The 22,928-nt window shown below is 48.4% G+C and overlaps 1 protein-coding gene across 1 annotated transcript in view; it reads right to left on the minus strand.

Moving 5' to 3' along the window:
• Positions 1-22,928, minus strand: part of CSMD2 (CUB and Sushi multiple domains 2) — a 263,376-nt gene that overhangs the window by 144,505 nt on the left and 95,943 nt on the right. Inside the window, exon 6 of the mRNA XM_066564613.1 lies at positions 4,468-4,580. Within this exon, the coding sequence (XP_066420710.1) occupies positions 4,468-4,580 (113 nt within the window). The remainder of the gene's footprint in view (positions 1-4,467; positions 4,581-22,928) is intronic.

Here is a 22,928-nt window from a genome sequence, read left to right on the forward strand (position 1 = left end):
GAACAATTCTCCCACTCCCTGCCCTCAAAAATCCTGTGTTTGAAAATCTACTTTGTTTGTAAATTGGAATGTGGAGCAGTACTACAAAGGACTGTGTCAGGATAATTGGATGAACAGAAACTCCTGTTTTCTGGAGGCTTTTGCTGCTCACACGTATCCAACAGATCTAATGGAATACTCAGCATCCTGTCAGATTTGAAAGATGACATTACAAAGCTCTGCCAGCATGGCAGGCAGGCCGGGCTGTTCCTTTCAAACCACTTCATGTTGCTCTAAATGAGGATTTAAGCAGAGCTTTATTTATTTTTAATTTGGAAAACAGTGTTTCAGCAAAAGCAACAGAAAAAAAAATCTATTCCATGAAGTTCTCCTTGTTGGGGGAATTGCTGTTAAATCCAGATCCTGCCTGGATCTCTCCCTCCTGCTGGGATGGCTCAGGATGCTCACAGGGGTTTCTTGTTCTTGGAGGAGAAGCCCCCTCAAGTGCAACTCTTTGGAAAAAATCCCTCTTTTGGCAGCCTGAGCAATGGATCTTTGGGAATCAGAGCCTGGACAAGCACTGGGATTATCCAGAATTGCCCAGGACACTCCACAGGATGCACGGCAGGAGCCAAAAATCTGTTTGGAACCCGAGGGGGAGATCCAAGATGGGAAATGGAAGATCCAAGATGAGGAAACGGAAGATCCAAGATGAAAGGGAGAGGATCCAAGGTGAAAAGGAGAAGATCCAAGGTGAGGAATGGAAGATCAGGATGAAGAGTGGAAGATCCAAGATGAAAGGAGGAAGATCCAAGATAAGCAGTGGGACACACAAGAAGTGAAATGGAAGATCCAAGATGAAAAGGGGAAGATTGAAAATGAGGGGAAGGTCAACAATGAGGAGGGCAAGATCTAAGATCAGGAGCGGGAGGTCCAGGATGAGCAATGGGAGAGGAGTAAGGATGAAGAGGGGAAGATCCAGGATAAAGAGCAGAAGATCCAAGATGAGAAAGGGAAGATCCAAGATGAGGAGTGAGAGATCCAGGATGAAGAGGGGGGAGGATCTGTCCAAACTGAAGCCAAACTGATCCATCCACGGGTAGAATCTCAAATCTACCCATGCACAGATCTGTAGCTCAAAGCCATGGATGGGGCTGGGAGCACCCTGGGATATTGGGAAGTGGCTGCCCATGGAAGGGGTGGAAGTGGATGGGGTTTAAACCCATTCCAAACCATTCCAAGATTCCCTGACTCCCTCAGCAAGCCATTGAAGTGTCTCTGGTGAGCAGCAGGGCTGTGCTGGGCTGGAGCTCATCCCATTCATCTTCCTCCCGCAGGGAAGGGAAGCGGCCGGGGCGGGGAGATCGATAAGAGCTGCAATTACGTGTTGGTAACAATCAGCTCCAGAGCAATTAGGGAGCCAAGTTCTGCCATAAAACATGTGCAGAGAGGGGCAGCAGCAGCAGCCAGGGCAGCATTCCCATCTCTCCAATTCCAGCCCTACCACCAGCCTTTTGCAGCTTTCCCAAAATCTTCTGATTTTATCAATTCCCACCCAGCCCCTCTGATGACCTGAGGTGCTGCCATCTCACCTGATTAAAAACTTCAAGATTATTTTCTTCCACCTTTTTTGAGGAGACAGGATGGGGAGGAAAATAAAAAAAATAATTTTAAAAAATAATTGTATGGACACATTTCTTCCAGTCCCTTTCATTTCCTTACGTGGGGAATGGGGAAAAAAAGCATTTGCAAAAAAATCAAGATTCACCTTAATGAAAGGGAAAAGGGAAATATTTAACTCTCCCAGGAAGGGAACAAAATGAATTTGCTGTGTTCAACAACAACAACAAAAAAAAAAAAAATCCTCTCCACAGCCTGATTGCATCTAACCTTGCTTTTACATTCCTAAAGTGATTTCCAAATGAGGGCACGGATTAGGGAGAGCAGAGAGGGAACAGACAGAGAAGGTGTTCTGCAAAACTCGGGATCAATTTAAACAAGCTGGAAAGGAAATTGTTTTCTTATAGATTATCAGCAAAGCCAGACCCTGTCCTAGGGGACCCAGGGGGTTCATAAATGATGTACAGACACGTCTTTAGAAAACAGACAGCAAATTAGAGCCACCCTAAAGCCTCCCCTTGCTTCTCCTGGACCATCCTGATTCAGCTCTCCTGATGAAAAATGCATTTCAGCTGCTGTGCTTGCTGTGGAATTACATGGCCTGTTTTGTAAGGATTTATCTCCAGTGAAATATTTATGGCCAGGCCAGGTTGTGGAAAGGGTTACAGGGAGGTTTTTAAAGTATCAGCATCTCCTGTCCTACACATGCCACTGCCTGCAGACACCTTTCCCTTCATCCCTGGGAATCTTCACTGCTTGGCTGCTTGTTTTGCTGGGTCTTTAAGCACTGAAAGGCAGAAAGAAGCTGCCAAACTCCACAAAAACAGCAGGAAAAATGAGGGCAGGTCCCCTCTGGCAGCTGGGCCGAGGTCCTGTCCCGATTCCAGCTCAGGAATGGGGAGTTCAGTTCATTTTCCAACACTCCATCCCCAGTTCATCCCCTGTGCACATGAGATGAGAACCCCCTGGCATTTCTCTGAGCAGGGGAATGAGGACATTCATCCTGACCTTGCTGTGGAGGGAAAAGCCTGACTCAGACAGGTGCTTTGGAGGAAGCTGCAATCCTGACAGCCAGGGAAAAGCCATCCAAAGGGAAGCTGCTTTTTCCAGACATTTATGCTGCACAGCAACAACAAAAGGGTTTTTTTTCCCCTTGTTTAAAGTCCTTTTTCCTTGGTTTTTTTTTTTTTTCCTTGCAGTTTAAAGTGATTTATAGGTTCAAGGAAAGCAGAGAAGTTAAATAATGATGTGGTTCATTCGTTGAGGCCATGACAGCCCTGCTAAGAACAGCCTGGGAACACCCAAACGGGGCAGCTCTGCGGATTTATCCAAGGAAAATCCTCTCCCTTTCCCTTGACTCCTCTCCAGAGCTTTTTCCCAGCAAGGGCCTCTTGAGATCAAACCTGCAGAGCTCCCCTGAGCCCAGCCTTGGGGTGGACTCAAATCATTCCTGCTCCTTCCCTGCTTCACTCCCCCATTCCTGGATCCTGCACCCACAACCTCCTCCAAAAACATCACAGCAGTGGTGGGAACACTTGCAAGGAATCCACTCCACCCATCCTGGTCCAACCAGGAGCAGAACCTTCACTTCCAAAGGATCCCCTGTCCCTCAACAGCGCCTGAACATCCCCATCCTGAAATCTTTTCATCCCAATGCTGAATTCTGCCCTGTGAGGGTGGGGAAAGGGCTGAGAGGGATTTCCCAGAGAAGCCCCTGGATCCCTGGGAGCGTCCAAGGCCAGGCTGGAGGGGACCTGGAGCACCCTGGGACAGGGGAGATGTCACTGGATGGGCTCTAAGGTCCCTCCCAGCCCAAACCAGGCTGGGTTTTTCCATGAAAACCACACTTTGGGGGATTCCAGCTGGAAAATAACAGCAGCAGGGCCGTGCAGGGAGGCAGCTGGGGATTCCTGGCTGGGGTTACTCTTAACTGGGGGCTGAGGGTTGTTTTTGACTTTGTTTGTGGCGTTGGAGCTCGCGTGGGGTTATCTCAAGGGGCAATTTGGGCTGTTTAGGGGGGCAGGAAGCAGTTTAGCCTAAAATGCCACCTGTGGGAGTTGGAGATGAAGGTTTGAGTCCTTTCTTCCTGAAATGCTGGGGTAACTCTGAAAAGGGGTTTATGTTGTCATCTCATCACAGGGGTTCCATGCTGTTGTCTCCTATCACAGAAGGTTCATACCTGCTTGGTGTTTCTCCTGGGCAGCTCCTCAGAGCACTGACTCTTTCTTCTTCACAAAGCAGCCACTGGCTCCAGTTCCCTTCTCACCCACCCACCCCACTCTTTTATGGCATCTTCTGCTCACTGGTCACAGCTGTGGCCTGGTAAAGTCAGGCCTGTTCCTAATCTTTGATCATTGGCCCAGCTGCAGCTCCTTAGGGGCAAGGTTACTTTCTACACCATCTTTATTTTCTTATATTCTATCCCCCTACAGCTTCAGTCTTCCATCTTTGGCTTAAAAGACCAATGTTCTTTGTACACCATCTTTATTTTCTTATATTCCATCCCCTTACAGGTTTAGTCTTCAATCTTTGGCTTACAAGATCAATGTTTTTATAAACTATTAGAGTTAATTAGAGTTGGAGTAGTTTGTGTTCTAGGGTGGCCACAAGGGGAAATAAAACCAGAATGATTGTGAAACAGGTGAACGAGGAAATCAAACTGGAATGATTGTGAAACAGGTGGATGAGGAATGAGGAAATCAAACTGGAATGGTTGTGAAACAGGTGAACGAGGAAATCAAACTGGAATGGTTGTGAAACAGGTGGATGAGGAATGAGGAAATCAAACTGGAATGATGGTGAAACAGGTGCAAGAAGCTGGTTGGGGTGGGTGAGGCCAGGCCAGGGCATTTATTTCTCCCTTCTTACCTTGGTACTGGGCACTGAAGCCCTTCTGCCTGTGGTTGCCATCAGAGGTGAAGTGCAGCCTCAGCCAATTTTTACTGCTGATCACAGGGGCGGGCAAATTCATCCCAGTGAACCTGCAGGAGAGCAAAGCAGCACAGCCACGTCAGGACCCGGCAGTGAGACCCCAAGCCCACCTCTCCAGGCCACCCTCCTCCCCCAGGAGTCTGGGGACTCCTCTGTGGGTACCACACAGCCAAGGACAGCACCCTCCCCGCTCCAGGGCTGCCCCCAGCCCCACATTCCTGCTGGGATTCCCAGCTGAGAGCTCCGTGTTTGTAGTTAGAGAAGTTCCCAGTCCTTTTTCCTAAAGCAAAGAACATTTCCAAGCTCATCTCTTCACGTTTGGTTAACCCCACTCCGAAATCGATTTATTTTAACTCAGGAAGGGAAAGGATGGCAAGAACCTCTTAATTTTGTAATTTATTTATGACCAATCCCAACCTGAGGAAGATTCCAGCCAGGATCAGAGGTGCAGCAGCCCTTCATATCTGTTCATAATTTTATTTCCATTTTAAAATATGATGTTGCCTGCTTCATTTAACTCCAGCTCACAATTCCTGGCTGAGTTTTGTCCCAAACCAAGTTTTAGACTGGAACAACACCTCAGACTCAGACTGAGACCCACAACGGTGACATTCACCATGGTGGGGACACCAATGCCCTCTCTGTTCCTGCTAATGAAAGTTAATTACTTTAATCCCCAATTATCACTTATTTAAAAATCACTGCCATTTCAACAACCAGTATTGGCATTCCAACACCTTTTATTGGCATCCAACACCTTTTATTGCCATTTCAATTCCCATTTTTGCCATTCCTACACCCATTTTTGACATCCCAACACCCCCTGCTTCTTTTAACGAAGGCAAAAGCATCCTGGGAATCTGTTCCATCCAGAGGGTTATTTCAGATTTGATTATTAAACATTTTTTTGCAGCAGATCTGACAGCCCATGGAGCACCTGAAGAGTCCTTCAGCCACCCAGGCCCATCCAGAAATGACCTCAGCTCCTCCAGGGGGGAGCCAGGCTGGAATTGGCAGCGTTAATTAATGGCACCCCTGTGCTCCCAGCCCCTTAATGAGTCCCTTAATGAGCTGGCAGGGTGATTAGTGCATAACTAAACCACCCACAGTACAATCCAGACCCTGGATTATCCCGTGCCTGGATCCCGCAGCGCTCTGGGATGATTTAAGACTGGGATTTAAGGTTGTTCCCAATCATTTCTCCATGGATTGTCTCCATCTCTGTTCCCAGCCCTTTCAGGAGAATGAGGTGGAGCAGAAGTGGGATCCTCTGTGGCTTTTTGCCATCCTTGGGGAACTCCAAGGCAGCTGAACCCATTGGATTGGAAACTTTCTCAAAGAACTGAGTTCAAACAAACAGATTTGGGGCCGAGATCAAACATGGGATGCCCCAAACCCATCCTGAGGAAGTTCTCCTGGCTGGTTGTTATGACAACACCCTTAAATTTAATGCTCTCATCCCTCAAGGGCCCTTTCATTGTTCATTCTGCAGCAGCAAACCCCTCAGAAGTAATCTTTAGCTATGCAGAGCCAAATTTCCCTTTCACAGCTGTAGTTCAACTGCCTGAGATAAAAACCAGACAGCAGTGAACCAAAGCTGCCTGGATGAGGCTCAGCTTCTCCTGTCCCCCATCCCCGGTTTTGGTTTTGATCAGCACATCCTTGAAGGGTGGATTCATCCCAAACCTGAGATGTTTTTCCCTTGTGTGGCACCAAAGCCTCCACATTAAACAAAATTCCTCTGTTCAAAACAGGGAGGGGTAAATGCCATCAAAACTCCTCTTTTTGAGAAAAAAAACACTGAAGTGAGGCCTTCTCAACTCTTTTATTTCTTTCCTTGCTCTCTCACTTCCCACCGAATCCAGGCATGAAATATTTATCCCATTCCCTCCCCTGGCACAATTAGTATGGCTGTACATGGCTGGCACTGATTACTCTGCATTCACGTCCCATTATCTATTTACAATCCCAATTCCTGCTTTAATTTGTTTCCACGCAGTGAGGAAGAAAAGGAAGGGGGGAAAAAAAAAAATCAATCAAGTGTCACAAAGTGAGGCAGAAGCACTGGAGGAGCAGGAGGAGATGTTTGCACACGGATTTGGAGCACCCTGAAATTTGATTATCAGCAATCTGGCCATTAGTTCTTCTTAAATGGACCCAAATAAGATGAGAATTCCTGGTGTGGATGCTGCAAACCCAGTGCAGGAGTCAAAGGCATGACTAAAGGCAGGGATTCCATCTGAAATCCTGTTATTTCAGACGAAATATGTGGAGATGATGGATTTAAATATGAATTTGAAGGAGCTGTTTGCAGTCAAACACCAGCTCCAAATAAAAGCAAAGCACATCACTGGGGATGTTTCATCTTTTTTTTTTTTCCCCCAGAACTGATTTTGTTGATTTATTTAACCTCTCTGTTCATTTAATCTCTGTTTTGACACCCCTTGGATCTCTGCAGATAATTCCCAAGATCAGCCAGGCTGGGTCCTGGCTCCTCCTGGAGCCTCCACCACAAATCCTGGGTGAATCTCCCTGAAATTTCATCTTCCTGGAGCTCAGATCCATCTTTTCCTTCCCTGGCTGTGCTTAACCCAACAGTGGGACCCACTGGAGTGGCTGGGAGGAGGAGGAGGAGGAGGAGGAGATAAGGGGAGATCCCAGCAGCTTTTCCATGGATGGAGGAACCAAGGGAGATCTCAGCAGCTTTTCCATAGATAGAGGAGTCAGATGGAGATCCCAGCAGCATCTCCAGGCAAGGAGGAGCCAAGGGGAGATCCCAGCAGCATCTCCATGGATGGAGGAACCAAGGGGAGATTCCAGGAGCTTTTCCATAGATGGAGGATCCAAGGGGAGATCCCAGCAGCTTTTCCATGGATGGAGGAACCAAAGGGAGATCCCAACAGTTTTTCCATGGATGGAGGAGCCAAGGGGAGATCCCAGGAGCATTCCCAGGGATGGAGGAACCAAAGGGAGAACCCAGCAGCTGTTCCATGGATGGAGGAGCCATGGGAAGATCCCAGCAGCTTTTCCATAGATGGAGGAGTCAAGGGAGATCTCAGCAGCATCTCCATGGATGGTGGAACCAAAGGGAGATCCCAGCAGCATCTCCATGGATGGAAGAGTCAAGGCTGGCAGTCAACACGAAATCCAAGGAGAAGAACACACCTGGATCATCCCTGGAATGTCCCAGGAGAGGCTGGAGCAGCTGGGATACTGGAATGTGTCCCTGCCCATGGATGGGGTGGCCCTGGATGGGATTTAAGGCCCTTCCCAACCCAAACCATTCTGGAATTCCACCATCCACAACTGGTTGCTCAGTTTAACCAGAATTGTTGGGGGCACAGAACTGAGCCCAACCCAAATTTCACTCTGAGCTCCATCCCCAGCTCAGCCAGGGGTTTGTGTCCCTTTCCAGCTTTTATTCCACTGATTTCCTGCCAATTCTGACTCATTTCCCTCTCACTACAACTCAGGGACACCTCTCAGCAGCTCTTCATCTCCCTGTGTATTATTATTCACTTCACCTGTATTTTTAACTTTTCATCCAAACCTCTCCTGAAATTATCAGGAGAGCTGTACCATTAATTCTGAACATCTTATTTGAGCTTGTCTGCTCTCTTAAACAAAATATACTTAAGCACCTCTAGACCTCATTTCTGGGTCGCAGGAGACTTCTCCTCACTGTGGACTTTTACAAGGAAAATGAATCATTAGATCAGTTATTGTTCCTCCTCTCCTGCACCTTCACTCTGCTCCAGAGCCTGCAGGTGCCTCAGGAAGGGCAGGGACAGACCCCACGTCACTCCCACACCTCGGGGAGAGCAGCCTGGCTCGTGGAACTCCTCTGCTTGTAGGGGATTGTGTAAAAAACCACCCTACAAACGAGGCAAAGGAACTGGTGGGAGCAGCCAGGGGTCCCCCTTGGAAGGATGTGCCCCCTCCAGGCCTCCCCTCCTTCCCTGGAATGTTTTAAGGCTGGAATTCCCCACTGGGATGTTTTTAAGACCCATCTTAACCCCCAGGACAGATTTAAACAAGATTTTTCCCTGCAGGAAGAGCAGTGCACTCCTCATTCCCCAAAAACAACGGGAATTACAAGGCCTGAGCACCCTTTCCATGAGGAAATTCCTCCTGCTTAAGTCTATTTCGTTTAAGAGAGCAGGCAAGCTCAGCTAAGATGCTCATTAATTAATTAATGGCACAATACGAGGTCAGGCCTTGGAGCTGCCCAGGGAGGTTTGGAGCTCCCATCCCTGGAGGTGTCCAGGGCAGGCCTGGATGTGGATGGGGACAAGAACTGGTGACAAACTGGGGCTGGGTGACCTTGGAGAGCTTTTCCAACCTCAATTATCCTGGAAAGGAAAACAGGTTCTTCCTCCTCCCGCGCCAGTGCTGCAGCCACGGGGAGACCTTTGTGCTCCTGGCAATTAAAATAATCAAATAATGAATCCCACCCTCGCTGCTAATTACCCCAATTGAAAGAAGCCAAGTGACAGAAGCAAAGCACTTCCCACACACTCCCAGCCTGAAACCAGAGCTTGGTTCCAGTCACACCACAGCGAGGTGACAAACACGATTAGATTGATTCCATTCAGAGCCAGCCACCCCTAATTCAGCACAACAGAACGCAACTGAGGCTCTCTAATGCTCAGCATTGCAAATCCTCCCCCCCGAACCTGCTACAGCTTTATTAGAATTTCCTCTGAAGCTGGGATATCAGAGCTGCAGAGATTGTTTTCCCCGGGCAGGCAGGGGGAGATGTGCTGATAAGGAGCGGGGCTGTGTTTATCAGCAGATAAATAACAACCAGCCCTCCGTGCAGAGCAGCCTCAACTCCCGGCTTAGTCACCCTAACAATGCACTTAAATTCCATTAAACCCGGAGTTTTACTGCCAAACTGAGCCTGGGGAGGCAGGGAGGGTGCTGGGAAGGGTGAAAGTTTGACAAGAAAGTCTCACAGATGTGTGTGTGCTTGGCAGAAAGATTTTTACATGTAGAATCTGATGAAGGAATAGAGATGGAAGCAAGTTTTGATACAGAAGAAAAGAATTGCTGGAAAAGAATTGCTGGATAACCAAGGAGGCAAAGGGTGTGTGAGTTATTATGAGGGGTTTTTATGGCTTAGAGCAGAGGATAAACCCACCCCAAACAAGAAGATGTTTTTACCAAGCAGAAAGAGAGCACAGGCAAACAAGGCAGCCAATGTGGCAAGGAGAAAAAAGGTCTCAGAATGCAAGAAAACTGAAAACCAACTTCTGGCTTAACCTGTAATGTACTGACTGTTAGTGATTGGAGAACAGTAACATGAATATGGTAATTACAGCAGTTATGATAGGCTGTAGATAAAAGTTCAGGTATAGATTGGTTCTGCTGTGTTGAGATGCTCAGCAAAGAAAAGTAAATAATGCATTGTAACCAAAACCAAAGGGTCTCCAGGCCTGCCTGCAGCTGGACCTGACAGCTGTGGGCACAGCTCTGTCACCCACGACCCTGGACTGCTGTAACACCTTGGATATGAGAGGAATGGTGGATTTGCCTTCCCAAACCAGCTGTGGGGCTGCTGGGAGATAAAACCCTCACTGGGAGATAAAAGAAACCATGGGAAGGATTCCACTGATGGGTGAATGGAAAAAGAGATTTGATTTTACAAATAAACTTTAGGTTTGCTGAGAAATGAAATTAGACATTGAGAGATGAAAGAAACAAAGGGGAAGAAAAACCCCTAAATTCCGTAAGAATTAAAAATTAAAAAGGAGGGTTGTACATTAGAGGGGAATCTTTGGGATCAGGTGTTCTGGGAAGTCTGAACCTCTCAAGTACCTCAGCAATGGGGAAAGAGAGAAGGGAAATGCAGCTGGGAAATTGGGATAAAAAGGAGGCTGCGTCCTCTAAAAATCTGAGACACCCCAGGGGATGCCCCATGGCCTCTCCCTTGATTGGAATGAAGTTCCAGGACTCCTCTGTCTCCTTTTTGGCCACGAACCTCTGGTGTTTGTGGATGGATTTTCCTGACAGATACAATAAACTGCATTTTGAAGAGAAACCTGGATCCCACATCCCTCGTTCCGGCTCTTACAGGAAGGTGTGGGGGATGTTTCAGCCCAGCGAAATCTGCAGAGGGAGCCCAAGAAGCTGTAAAGGAGATCTTGGAGCTGCATCCTGGCGCTTTTCCAGCTCACCGGGCACAGAAGTTGCTCCCTCTGGGGAGCGGAGCACAATGAGGTCACCTCAGCTGAGCTCCAGACAGGCGGCAGGGGCTGAGCTGATCCCGGCTGCCCCCAGGATGGCACTTTAATAATGGAGCAGCCTCGCTGGAAGCGACAAACGCGCTGGAAGCGACCCTGCCTGGTGGCAGCTCTGTCGGATTAAGGCCTTTTCTGACCTAGAGATGGGGCAGCTGAGAGGGGCTTGAGAAAACTTTTATTCCGTTTTCAGTCTCATTTAAAAAGTAAGACAATGCAAGTGTTACAAGTCACGCTGTCACAATCAATAACCAGCTATTTCCTAGTCACAATATATAATGTAAATATTTTTATATATAGTAAATATACATATATAATATATACTATAAATACATATTATATATATACTATATATTTATAGTATATATTACTATATAGTTAAGAAATATTTATAGTATATATTACTATAATATATATAATATATAATATATAATATATAATATATACTATATAATATATAATATATAATATATAATATATATATATTACATTACTATGATATATATAATACTATATATTACTATATACTATAATACTACTAATACTACTATATTATTACTATGATAATACTATAAATATTTCTTAACTATCAACTTTCACCACACCATACTACAAATACCTTAAAACTCATCATCTATAATTACCCTTCATAAATCCTAATACAATAAATCTTTTATAATTCCATTTCTCCAAAGTATCTCGTCTTTTTTAACAAGACCATCCTTTAAAACTTGTTTCTAATTCCATTCCTCTCTCAACAGCATCTATCCTGTTCCAGAACATTTCTAAACTCAACGTTTACACACAAATTCACACTGTGTGAAACTTCTGTCAGGTTTTAAGAATTTTTTACAAATCCATTCCCCACATTAGCTCCACCAGGGTCACACCAAGGGTGGGTTCAGCCCTGTCCTGTTCTCTCCTCCAGCCTGTCCCTCCTGCAGCTCTGCTCCCATCAGGCACTAATATATTGCTGTTGTTGTTGTTTGGGTTTTTCTTGTTGTTATTTTTTTCTTTTTCCCCCCCTAGGTCCAGACTGGAGGATCAAAAATGAGCATTTCAGGAGCTCCTCACAATTCACTGATGCCACCAAGTGCAGCATCCCTCCCAGTTTGTCTCTGACCCCTCTCAACTCCAGGGGCACAAAGGCTTCTCCCACCCCAGCTCCTTCCTCCTGTGCCTCAATCCTGTTCCTACAAAAATCCATTTTTTCCCCAGAATCCCAGCATGGTTTGGTTAGAAGAAGCTCAAGGATTATCCACCATGGCAAGGGCCACCTTCCACCAGAGCAGGGTGCTCAGAGCTCCTTCCTTCCCCTCAGAAGGGCAGCTTGGTGCTGATTTACACTAAAAAAAAATAAATAAAAAAACAGCAACAGAAGAGATTATCTGGGATCACTGAGAGGAATTTTTATGAGGGAGCAAAGCCTGGGTAATGATGATGTTGAAGGAGCAGCCTTTTGCTCCAAGTGGTCCCCCTGGTAATTCCTGCAGTGTCTCCACAAGTTTACTACACAGGATTATTGCAGGGAAGTCTCTCAGAAGGAAGCAGATCCTTAACTTGCTTTGACATTGTCATTTTACACTGCATTATTCCACAGGAGACCTGCAAAGCAATAAATCCTTCCTCTGCCAGGATGTGGGAGCCCTGTGAGAGGTGCCAGCAACAAATTGTTCAGCTAAATTCTCATTTCTGTCCCGAATTCCACCTTGTCCTCAATGACTCTTCAAGAAAAAAAAAAAAATTAAAAAAAAAGGAGTCACCTGCTTAAAGCCTACAGGAAGCTCTGAGATTTCATTCCCTGATAAACTCATGCTGGAGCTTTAATTTAACAGCAGCAGGGACAAGAAAGGTGCTTTTCAGTAACTTCCACTCCATGAAACTATCAGAGGAATAAAACTTTGTTTTTTCCCCTTTTACTCCTTTCCAAACTCATCCTTTCCAACCCAGCTTTGGCTCTTCCTGCCAAGAAAGAAATTGTGAAAAGGTGTTTGCAACATCCTATTTATTTAGGGAGCTACTGAATAACTCCAGCAGGAGAGCATAAAACAGCCCTGGCCTCATCATTTTGGGTGAATTCTCCAGAAAAATTCATTTCCAATGTGTTTGCTATTGAGAGAATCGCTGGAGTTCACCACAAGTGAATAAATTGTTGTTTCTGAGGATAAGGTGGCACCTTCTCAGCAGCAAAGTGAGTCCATCCAAACATCCCAGCACCCACCCAGCAGCAACTCCTTTGGAGATTCCCTGGGTGAGAGCTCTCAGGAAAGGGGAAAAAATTCATTTTAAATTCCACCTGCCCCTGTGCTCCCACCTTCAGCCAGCCAGGAATTCCCAGGTGGGTTTATCAAGTTCCCAGGTGGGTTTATCAAGATCCCAGGTGGGTTTATCAAGTTCCCAGTGCTGTTTGTTTCCTCCTTAGACAAAAGATGTGTGATGCACTCTGGCCATTACAAAATGCTCATTAAAATCTCCACACTGTGCACAATTCCTATTTCACACCCCAGACAGGGCACAGCCTGCCAAATCCCAAAATACTTCCACCTGCCACTGGTAAAACATGGGAAGGAGGCAGAGAATCAGCCAAGGTCACACAGATGGATTGGAGCAAACTGTGGAGTCCAGAAAAACCCATAAATCTGAGGGGTTTCCAGAAAACCCCATAAATCTGAGGGGTGATTTCACCTCCAGAATGCTCCACAAATCCTGGAGAAGCACCTGAAACTCTGTGCTCCACCCAAAGCTGGGAGGAGGGGGTGGAATTTGTTAATTCAGGCAGTTTCACGCTGTCTGCTTGGTATCAATGGGTTTAGCTGGTGGAGTTGGACACAGGAGGAGCAGAGATTTCACTGGCACAAATCCCAGGGCAGCCTCTGCCAGGAACAGCTGCTCTCTGTCTGGGAAGACCAGAGCCATTCTTCTTCCCAAAGTCTTCCAGAAGCAGCAAGAAAGGACTCAGAGCTGAGTGCCAGGAGCTGGGGACAAACCCAGCATGGGCAGGGACACCAGGAGAGGGCTCTGGGGAGGAGCATCCTGGGGTGGAATGGTCACAGGGACAGTGGGACAAACCCAGCATGGCCAAGGACACCAGGAGAGGGGTTTGGGGAGGAGCATCCTGGGGCTGGGGTGGTCACAGGGAGAGTGGGACAAACCCAGCACAGCCAGGGACACCAGGAACACCAGGAGATGGCTTTGGGGAGGAGCATCCTGGGGTTGGGGTGGTCACAGGGAGAGTGGGACAAATCCAGGGACACCAGGAACACCAGAAAGGTCTCTGGAGAGGAGCATCCTGGGGTGGGATGGTCACAGGGAGAGTGGGACAAATCCAGGGACACCAGGAACACCAGAAAGGTCTCTGGAGAGGAGCATCCTGGGGTGGGATGGTCACAGGGAGAATGGCACAAACCCAGCACAGCCAGGGACACCAAAAAGGCCCTTGGGGAGGAGCATCCTGGGGTTGGGGTGGGATTGTCACAGTGAGAACAAATGGGACAAATCCAGCATAGCCAGGAACACCAGGAGAGGGCTTTGGGGAGCAGCCTGGGGTTGGGGTGTCCCACAGAATGGGAAAAACCCAGCATGGCCAGGAACACCAGAAAAGGGCTTTGGGGAGGAGCAACCTGGGGCTGGGATGGTCGTAGGGAGAATGGGATAAATCCAGCATAGCCAGGGACACCAGGAACACCAGAAAGGGCCTTGGGGAGGAGCATCCTGGGCTGGGATGGTCACAGGGAGAGTGGGACAAACCCAGCACAGCCAGGAACACCAGGAACACCAAAAAGGCCCTTGGGGGGAGCATCATGAGTCTGGGATGCTTGCAGGGATAACGTGGCTCTGTCTGCGCCTCTCTGCTGGACAGACAGACACAGGTCACCAACAGAACCTTCTGGAAACCTCTACCTGAGCACATCCAATCACTGGTGACAGGCAGGACAACCTGGGGCAAGGCAAGGACTGAAATCTCCACCAGCTGCTTCCACAATCCCATTCCTTATTCCCACTCCTCATCTGCTGCTTCTTCCAGGGCAGTCCTGGGACACAGCACAGGCTGCCCCATCCCTGGGGGTGTCCCAGGCCAGCCTGGAAAGGACTTGGAGCAACCTGGGATAGTGGAAGATGTCCCTGCCCGTGGCAGGGGGGTGAATGAGAAGAATTTTAAGTTCCCTCCCAACCCAAACCACTCCAGGATTCTCTGACTCTGTGAAGGGCTGAGAGTTTTCAAGATTTGTGTCAAGGCTGCCTCAACACTGCCTTATGTCTGAATTAATTACATCATCCTTAATGAGAACTGAACATTATTAACTCTGAACAGCCCTGAGTGCCCCAGAGCTCTTCAGGGGAATCCCAGTGGGAAAGCAGTGCTCCCAGGGATGTGTGGAGAAAAGGGCTGGATGGAGTTCCCAGACACAGTGCTGGGATGCGGCTGTGGCTCCAGAAGAGCAGCGAGATCTCCTCCAGGGCAGGAAAACGTGGGATCAGCTGAGAATTCCAAATTCCTGCAGTGCCTGCAGCACCTTCTCCTGGCTGGGAGCTGCCTGTGGCACCTCAGGGACACGAGCCAGCAGCAGCTGCTGGCCACCAGCTCCTCTGAGCAGGGAACAGCCCTCACAGCTCATGGAAATGTCCCTTTTCAGCCATGGAAATGTCCCTTTTCAGCCATGGAAATGTCCCTTTTCAGCCAACAAGTCAGATTTCCCTGGATCACAGCAAAATCAGCTCCCACAGAGACCCCACAACGTCCAACCAGCAATGGGGGGAGCACAGGAAGGGTTTAATTTATTCCAGCAGGGTTTCATTTATCCAGGAATCACCCCCAGACATCACCCAGGAGCCCTCCCAGCGCCTGCATTCCCCAGAACACACCCCAGCCTCTCCAGGCAGAGATTTGCCCACATCCCAAACCCCTCACTGTCCATTTCCAGCTCTCCCACACAGCTCCTCATGTCCTCATTTCCCCAGGTACCAAATCAGACAAAACCAGCCAGGATTTGCAGGTTTGGTTTCATTCCAAGGGTAATTTCTGTGTGTTTTCTAAAATCCACATCTCCAAGGATTTCATCTGTACTCCTGAAAGCAGCTGATGATCACACAAAATGTTCATTTTACAGGAGATCCTGCTCTGCCCTTGGAATTCCTTGGAACAAATCCACCCTGATCCAAACCTGGTCTTTCTTCTCCGGTCAGCTTTTCTTTAGTTCAAACAAAAATGGTTATTTTATGGAGCCCTGGACAACAGCAGGTGAAAGTACTGCAGAGAGAGCAGCTATAAAAAAATGTTGTTCATATTTGAAGGACAATCAACACCAAAAAAATGGGAAAAAAAACCCCCAATTGTTCCAGTTGTCCATCAAACTGTGAGCAGCATCCTGTACCTGTGGGTACAGATCACCCTTCATTATGACAACTCCATCAAAGAGCACTCGAGTCATTTCATATTTGCTGTGTCACAGTTACATTATCAACAAGTACGAGCAGAAATGGATTTTTACAGCCAGGAGATTAAATTACACACCCTCCCCTGGCTGCCTCTCTCATGAAAATGCCCGTTACAAACAGCAGGTGAGTTAGAACACAAATCAAGGCGGTGTTTGGTCTGTTCTGTTGACAAATATTACCCAAATATCAACCCCAAACCTCAGCAGAGGGATGTCACCTCCCTATCAGGGCAAAGCAGGCAGAAATTCCCCCTGAACACAGCTGCTCTCAGGAAATATTCCCAGGATCAGCCCTCCTGAACCTTTGTTATCTCACCTGCCCACATCTTATCTGGGGACCCAGCACTCCCACATTTCCATGCAGCGTTTCAAGTCACTCCTCCCAAATCAGCTCCTTATCAGCTCCAGCGTCCCCTGCCCTTGCTCCCAAGTGGCTCTGCTGTCCTTTATGTCCCTCCCTGCTCTGGGGGTGCCACCAGAACCAGCTCCACCTGAGGAGAGCTCAGGATAAAGCAGAGGGATGATGGTGACAAGGCCCAGGTGATGCGAGGTCACTTCAGCTCATCAGGAGCTCTACATCCCCAGCCCAGAGAGGGAACAGGGACAGCCACGAGCCATCTGTGACCTGGCAGGGTGATGGCCTTGGTGACACCACTGGAGAACGTGGCAAAATGATTTCCTTGTGAATGAACCACAGAGAGAGCCCTGGGACAGCTTCACCTGGGGATCAGCCACACAAACTCATTTTGGGGGGTGAATCCCAGAGTGGGGCAGGGTTATGGGGCCACAGAGGCTCAGCTGGTGCCACCCCAGGGCACAGGGCCCAGCAGTGTGTGCAGAGGGCTCTGGACGTCCCCAGGGAGGGACAACCCACAGCCAATCCTCCCTGGGCTCTGTTCCAGTGCCCACAGGGCAGCTCTGCCTCCTGGGCACGGGAATTGCTGGGCTCAGGCCCTGCCCGGGGCTCTGGGGCCATCGCTGGGCCTGGAGCTGAGCCTGGGCCTGCTCTGACCTCGGCACACAGGGACAGACAGGGGGACACAGGGACGGACAGGGATGGACAGGGGACACAGGGATGGACAGGGACAGACAGGGATGGACAGGGACAGACAGGGACGGACAGGGACAGACAGGGATGGACAGGGGGACACAGGGATGGACAGGGACAGACAGGGATGGACAGGGACAGACAGGGATGGACAGGGATGGACAGGGACGGACAGGGACAGACAGGGACAGACAGGGGACACAACAGGGATGGACAGGAACACACAGGGATGGACAGGAACCCAACAGGGTCACCCAGGTACAGACAGGATGGACAGGGACAGACAGGGTCACCCACAGACACACGGGGACACCCAGGGACACCCAGGGACACACAGGGACAGAGAGGGACACAGGGGGACACTCAGGGACTCCCAAGGACAGACAGGGACAAACAGGGACCCAACAGGGTCACCCAGGGACACATGGGGACACTCAGGGACACCCAAGGACAGACAGGGACAAACAGGGACACCACAGGGTCACCCAGGGACACATGGGGACACTCAGGGACACCCAAGGTCACAACAGGACACCCAGGGCTGAGGGCCCCTCTCAGCATCTCCTCAGCCCCAGCTCCCTCAGCCTTTCCTGCTCCAGGCCCTCCCTCAGCTCCACAGCTCTCCAGGAGCTCCTGGCCCTGCTGTCCAAAGGACCCCAGAGCTGGACAAGCTCTCCAGATGTGCCTCCAGGGCTGACTATTTATATTTTTAATTCTCACTGAAGACAACAACCTAGAGCCCAGCTGATCCCACCTGCCCCACATGAAGCCACTCCTGCCTTCACTCCTTCCACAGAGGACAAAAAGCCCAGAAATGCTCTTGGCTTCCTTCTCCCAGAGACCCTGGGGTGGACAATAACAAAAAAAAAAAAAAAAAAAAAAAAAAAGCCTGCAGAGCTTTCAGCCTCAGAGCCTGATTTTCCAGGCGCTCTCCTGCAGTTCCTCTGTAATGGCATTTTTTATGGCCAGGCCGAAGGAACCTAATCTTGCAATTATTCCATTTAATGCCATGTAATGGCTGGGCAGCTTCCTGGGATATGGGAAAGGAGAAGTGTGGTATAATTGCATTAAAGTGGGAAACAGGAGTAACTACTCACACTAAAAAGGATGAGGAATAAAAGGCAACACGGTGTGAATTGTAGAGAAAGGAGCGGGTTTATGACATGCAGCTGAAGGTCTGGCAGCTTCTGAGAGGCACCATTCCCCTCCTGTCCCCTTCACTTCCCACCAGGACAATAAAGGAGGAAAAGGAGGGAGCCGGGAGCATAAAATCCACAGGGTTTGCAAAGGGGATAAATTGGGTTTGAGGACAGAGTGAGCAGGTCAAGGGCAAGGCACCTCCAGGGAGATTCTCCTGGTGCACTGCAGCATCCCCAGGAGAACCTGGCAGCACAAGGTCCTAAAAATGTGGGACATCTGCTGAGCAGCCCCAGTTCCCAGGACAGAGACCTCCCTGATCCCTGACTTCACAGCATGAAAAAGGAGACTGGGGAAATTAAAAAAAAAAAAAAAAAGAATAAATGTTATCACTTGAAAGGTCACCAGGGTGGCTCAGCAGTGCAGGAGGGATGGATGGCAGCAGGGGATGAATTCCTGAGGGGAAGGACTCACATAACTCCTGCTTGCAAAAGCCAAAAGTCAAGCGTCCCAGGCTCTGTAATTCAGGCACAATGAGGATTCAAGGAATTCTCAAGGAATGGAGTGAAAAGATTCGACTTTAACAGAAGAAAACAACAAAAGTGGGAAGGATGTGTGTAGTGTGTTCCACAGCTTCCAACCCAGCCCACGATTCCATGGGTCTACTCCCCTTTGCTTTGCACGAGGAAAAAACACAAACACACCCCAAAACACACCCCAAAACAAACCACAAAACACACCCCAAAACACACCCCAAAACACACCCCAAAACCAGCTGAGGCACCAAGACTGGGCTGAAGGGAACCACCTGAGCTACAAAGAGACCTGTTGGGATTCAAACAGAGCTTCTGAGCTCAGCTCTACACACCTGAGAGCACCTGTACCTGTAATGAATGCAAAAGTTCACCCAAATATCACCAGATTATAAAATACAGTATTTTCTATTCACCTGGGGACTTTTAAGGCTCCATCCCCGTGCTGAGACCTTTTCCTGCCACCCCAAATCAGAGGGAAGAGTCCAAGACATGAAGCTTTGAAAAGGTGGATTCACCCTGTGTAATTGTGAGAACCAACACAGAAAATGCTAAACCTTTTCCTTTCTCCTGCTTCTGCAGGAATGGGAATCTTCCAGACATTTCAGCTTCTCCCTCCATCAGACTCCACACAGATCCTCCACACCTTCACACGTCTGATCCTTTCAGCTCAGCTCTCAAATGTCAACATTCATTTACCTCCTAATTAACATCATTACGAGCTGTGACATTTTTCTCATCTTCCTGCTTAGCGTTTTTTTTTTTTGTTTGGTGGGTTGGTTTGGTTTTTTTTTTGGTGTGTCCTGATGGTTTCTGTCAAGAGGCTGTTTTCACTCCCAGCTTTTTTAAAAGTAACAGTAAAAACTTGTTATTTCCAATGAGGAGCTGCTGTGTATTCCAGGGATTGCTCCTGACAAGGAGGGGCTGGGAGCGCTGCTGGGAGCTCTCTGGCAACAGCTTTACCTCAACTTTAATTGCAATTCATGGAGAGTCTTCTCCTCCTGTTAATTTTCCTGGCTTGCCTTTGACGTTATTCCTCCTGGCATGGAATTTTCACCCACCTCAGCAAACTGGAGCCAATTCCATCCCTTCATCAACACTCATTACCTAATAGGGCAGGCAGAGCAGTGGCCAAGGGGTTTCTGGGCATTTTGGTGGCATTTTGTGGTTGGTTTTTTGTTTTTGTTTCTTTTTTTTTTTTCATTTTGCCTCCTTGGATACAATATGCTAAATACAAGCTTTGCAAATTCTGCTTTTCACTGCAAATCCAAACAGGTCCACAAGCAAGATTTAGTTTCTGCCAGGAGTGGTGGCAAAATCTCTCTTTCCTGATCAGGTCTGGGGAGTCTCAGGACACATCTGGACCCTCTGCCCTGATGAGATCAGGGCACAGAGAAGGTCCCAGCACAGCCACAGGCCTTGTTCAGCTTCAGTCAGGAAAATGGACACAAATCCCCCTGAATCACCAATTCCAGGATGTCTTTATGTGTATTCCCATGATTGAACTAATACCTGGAGCAGCCACAGGAAAAGCCCTGCAGTGTCTGAACGTGTCCAAAGCCTGGTTTTCCTGGGCCCTGCTCCCCACAAATGATTTGTCCACAAACAATCACTGTTCCACATGAAAATCCTCCAATAAAAGAGGAAACTGGAGCAATAAAGGTGCTTTATTCTGCTCTCTCTGGTGCAGAGACCCCGTAAAAGTGGTCGTGGGTTAAACCCAACCCCGTGTTGGAGAAAGGATCGATGGATGTGTCCCACCCCAGCAGTGCCCTGTGTTTATTCCAGCACTTCCAGCCCAGATTTCCCTGGACCTAAATGACCTATTTTGATGGAGTATGTAGGTAATCCAGGGACATGAGCAAACATTGTGCTAAATTCAGATAAATGGCCTCGATTCAAAGTGAATTTTATAAATGACCCAGCCCAAGTGGGACAGCTCTGCCTTTATGTGCATTTTAACACAATGCACCCCTTAAGGCAATTAGGGCTGAACAGCATCAATTCCACATTTAAATATAATTCCTGGGGAGGATCTGGAAAGAACACAGGAAAAAAAAAGGCTAAACAAACCAAATCAAGGAAAGAGCAAAAGAGTTTTATTTGTAGCTCCTGAACTGTGGGAATTGGGGAGGCTGGAAAGTCTCTTAGGCTGAATTATTGAGATAATAAAGCACCTGCTGAAGGGACCTGTGACTGCTGGAATGAAATTATTTCACTGCCCCAGAATAATCACCAGGGCAGGTTCTCTTTGGAGAGCAAAGGAAACAAGGGAAGGAAGAGATAAATGGAATGCAAATTACCCTCTCCACTCAAAGGGAAAGCAGGGACATGAAAGGAACGAGGCTGGTGGGACAAACTGAGTTTATTCACCAGGCTGAGGCCACCAGAAAACAACTGCAGTAAACACAGCAGGGGAAGAGGGAAGCCAGTTCTGTCCAGGCTGGATTTTGCCACGAGCCTGACGAGCCCTTGGCCCCTCTCTGCCAGGATTAACCAGCCCAGCAACTACACAAGTCCTAATTGTGCTAGAATTACACAATTCCAGAGTTATCCAAGTGTAACTCAGGGATGACTCCCAACTTTCAAGGCTTCTCCTCCCCCATCTTCACCTTTCAGAGAGACAAGTTCCACAGAACAGGGGCTGTTTCATAATTTAGTACTTATGCAATCGGCTACATATGAATATTTAACACTACTGGGAACTTCAATAAATCACCTTGTACTCAGAATGAGTGGTCAAAATTTCAATTTGTTTTATTCATAGTCCTGTCCTCAGTCACAAGAATTCTGACAGGGACAGCCAAGCTCACCTCTGCCTGGGAACGACTGATTTCACCTTTTGGAAACAACCAAACAAACCACTGGGAATTTCTTTTCTTCCCAGACAAACCTGCAGAACGTTATTGCATTCCCATCTGCTAAAGCGTAATTAATGAAGGCTTTTAAACCCGCAGAACCTTTCAAATTAATGAAAAGTCCACCCAAATAAATTAGCCATGGAGTCCAAGGGCTGTGGATTTAAATAACAGTGGTTCTCCTGACAGGAACCAAGGAACAGCTGTCACAGACAATTATTTTTAGGGCTGCTACTAAACCATTTTCCCATTATCAGCTGCCACCTCGCAGCGGCGAACGGCGGCTCCACATTTTATCATGACAAAAATCTGAGGGCTCCACTTCCCTCCTTGGGTGTTACAAGTTTGTAAAACACTGGGTGAGAAACGGAGCCAAAATCCTGGTGCTGGAGCAGGGGGACCTTGGGTGAAGGGATGTGATGTCACCACCATGGCCATGACATCATCACCATCACTGTGACATCATCATGGCTATGACATCACCACATCCCTCCAGCCAGCAGGGGAACAGGAAAAAGATGTGGCTCCTTCTGGTGGGCTTGGGAGACCTTGTGTCACCTCAACATAGTGATGTCACCATGGCACATCCCAAAATTCCATCCATGGAATGTCCACAACTCGTCCAAGATCTGCTCTGCCCCCATGGTGATGACATTGGTACCCCCTTCCTGCCCACACAGTCACAGGGACCAGGCCTAGCTTGTACTACCTGGCTTTGGGACCCTCATGTCCCCACAGCACAGTCACCCAAAATTCCATCCACAGAACGCTCCCAACTCATCCAAGATCTGCTCTGCCACCATGATGATGACATCAGCACCCCCATCCTGCCCACACAGTCACAGGGACCAGGCCTGGCCTGTCCTGCTCAGCTTTGGCCCCTCTTGTCCCCAGTGCCATGACCACTGCCCACCCCAACATTCCACCCACAGAAGCTCTCCCACATCAACCCAAACCCATTCCACCACGCCAACTATGACATCAGCACGCCCTCCAGCCAATAGCATTGCAAGGAGCCGGCCTGGCCCGTCCTGATTGGCTGCTGGCTGTTGCTGTCACAGCGCCGTGGTGACGCTGTGGCCTGGCCTGTTGTGGGCCCGCTGTGTCTCAGTGCACTCCGGCAGCCGTGCTGAGGGGCAGCACAG

Source organism: Molothrus aeneus, chromosome 23 (assembly GCF_037042795.1).
Source record: "Molothrus aeneus isolate 106 chromosome 23, BPBGC_Maene_1.0, whole genome shotgun sequence".
Taxonomy (NCBI): domain Eukaryota; kingdom Metazoa; phylum Chordata; class Aves; order Passeriformes; family Icteridae; genus Molothrus; species Molothrus aeneus.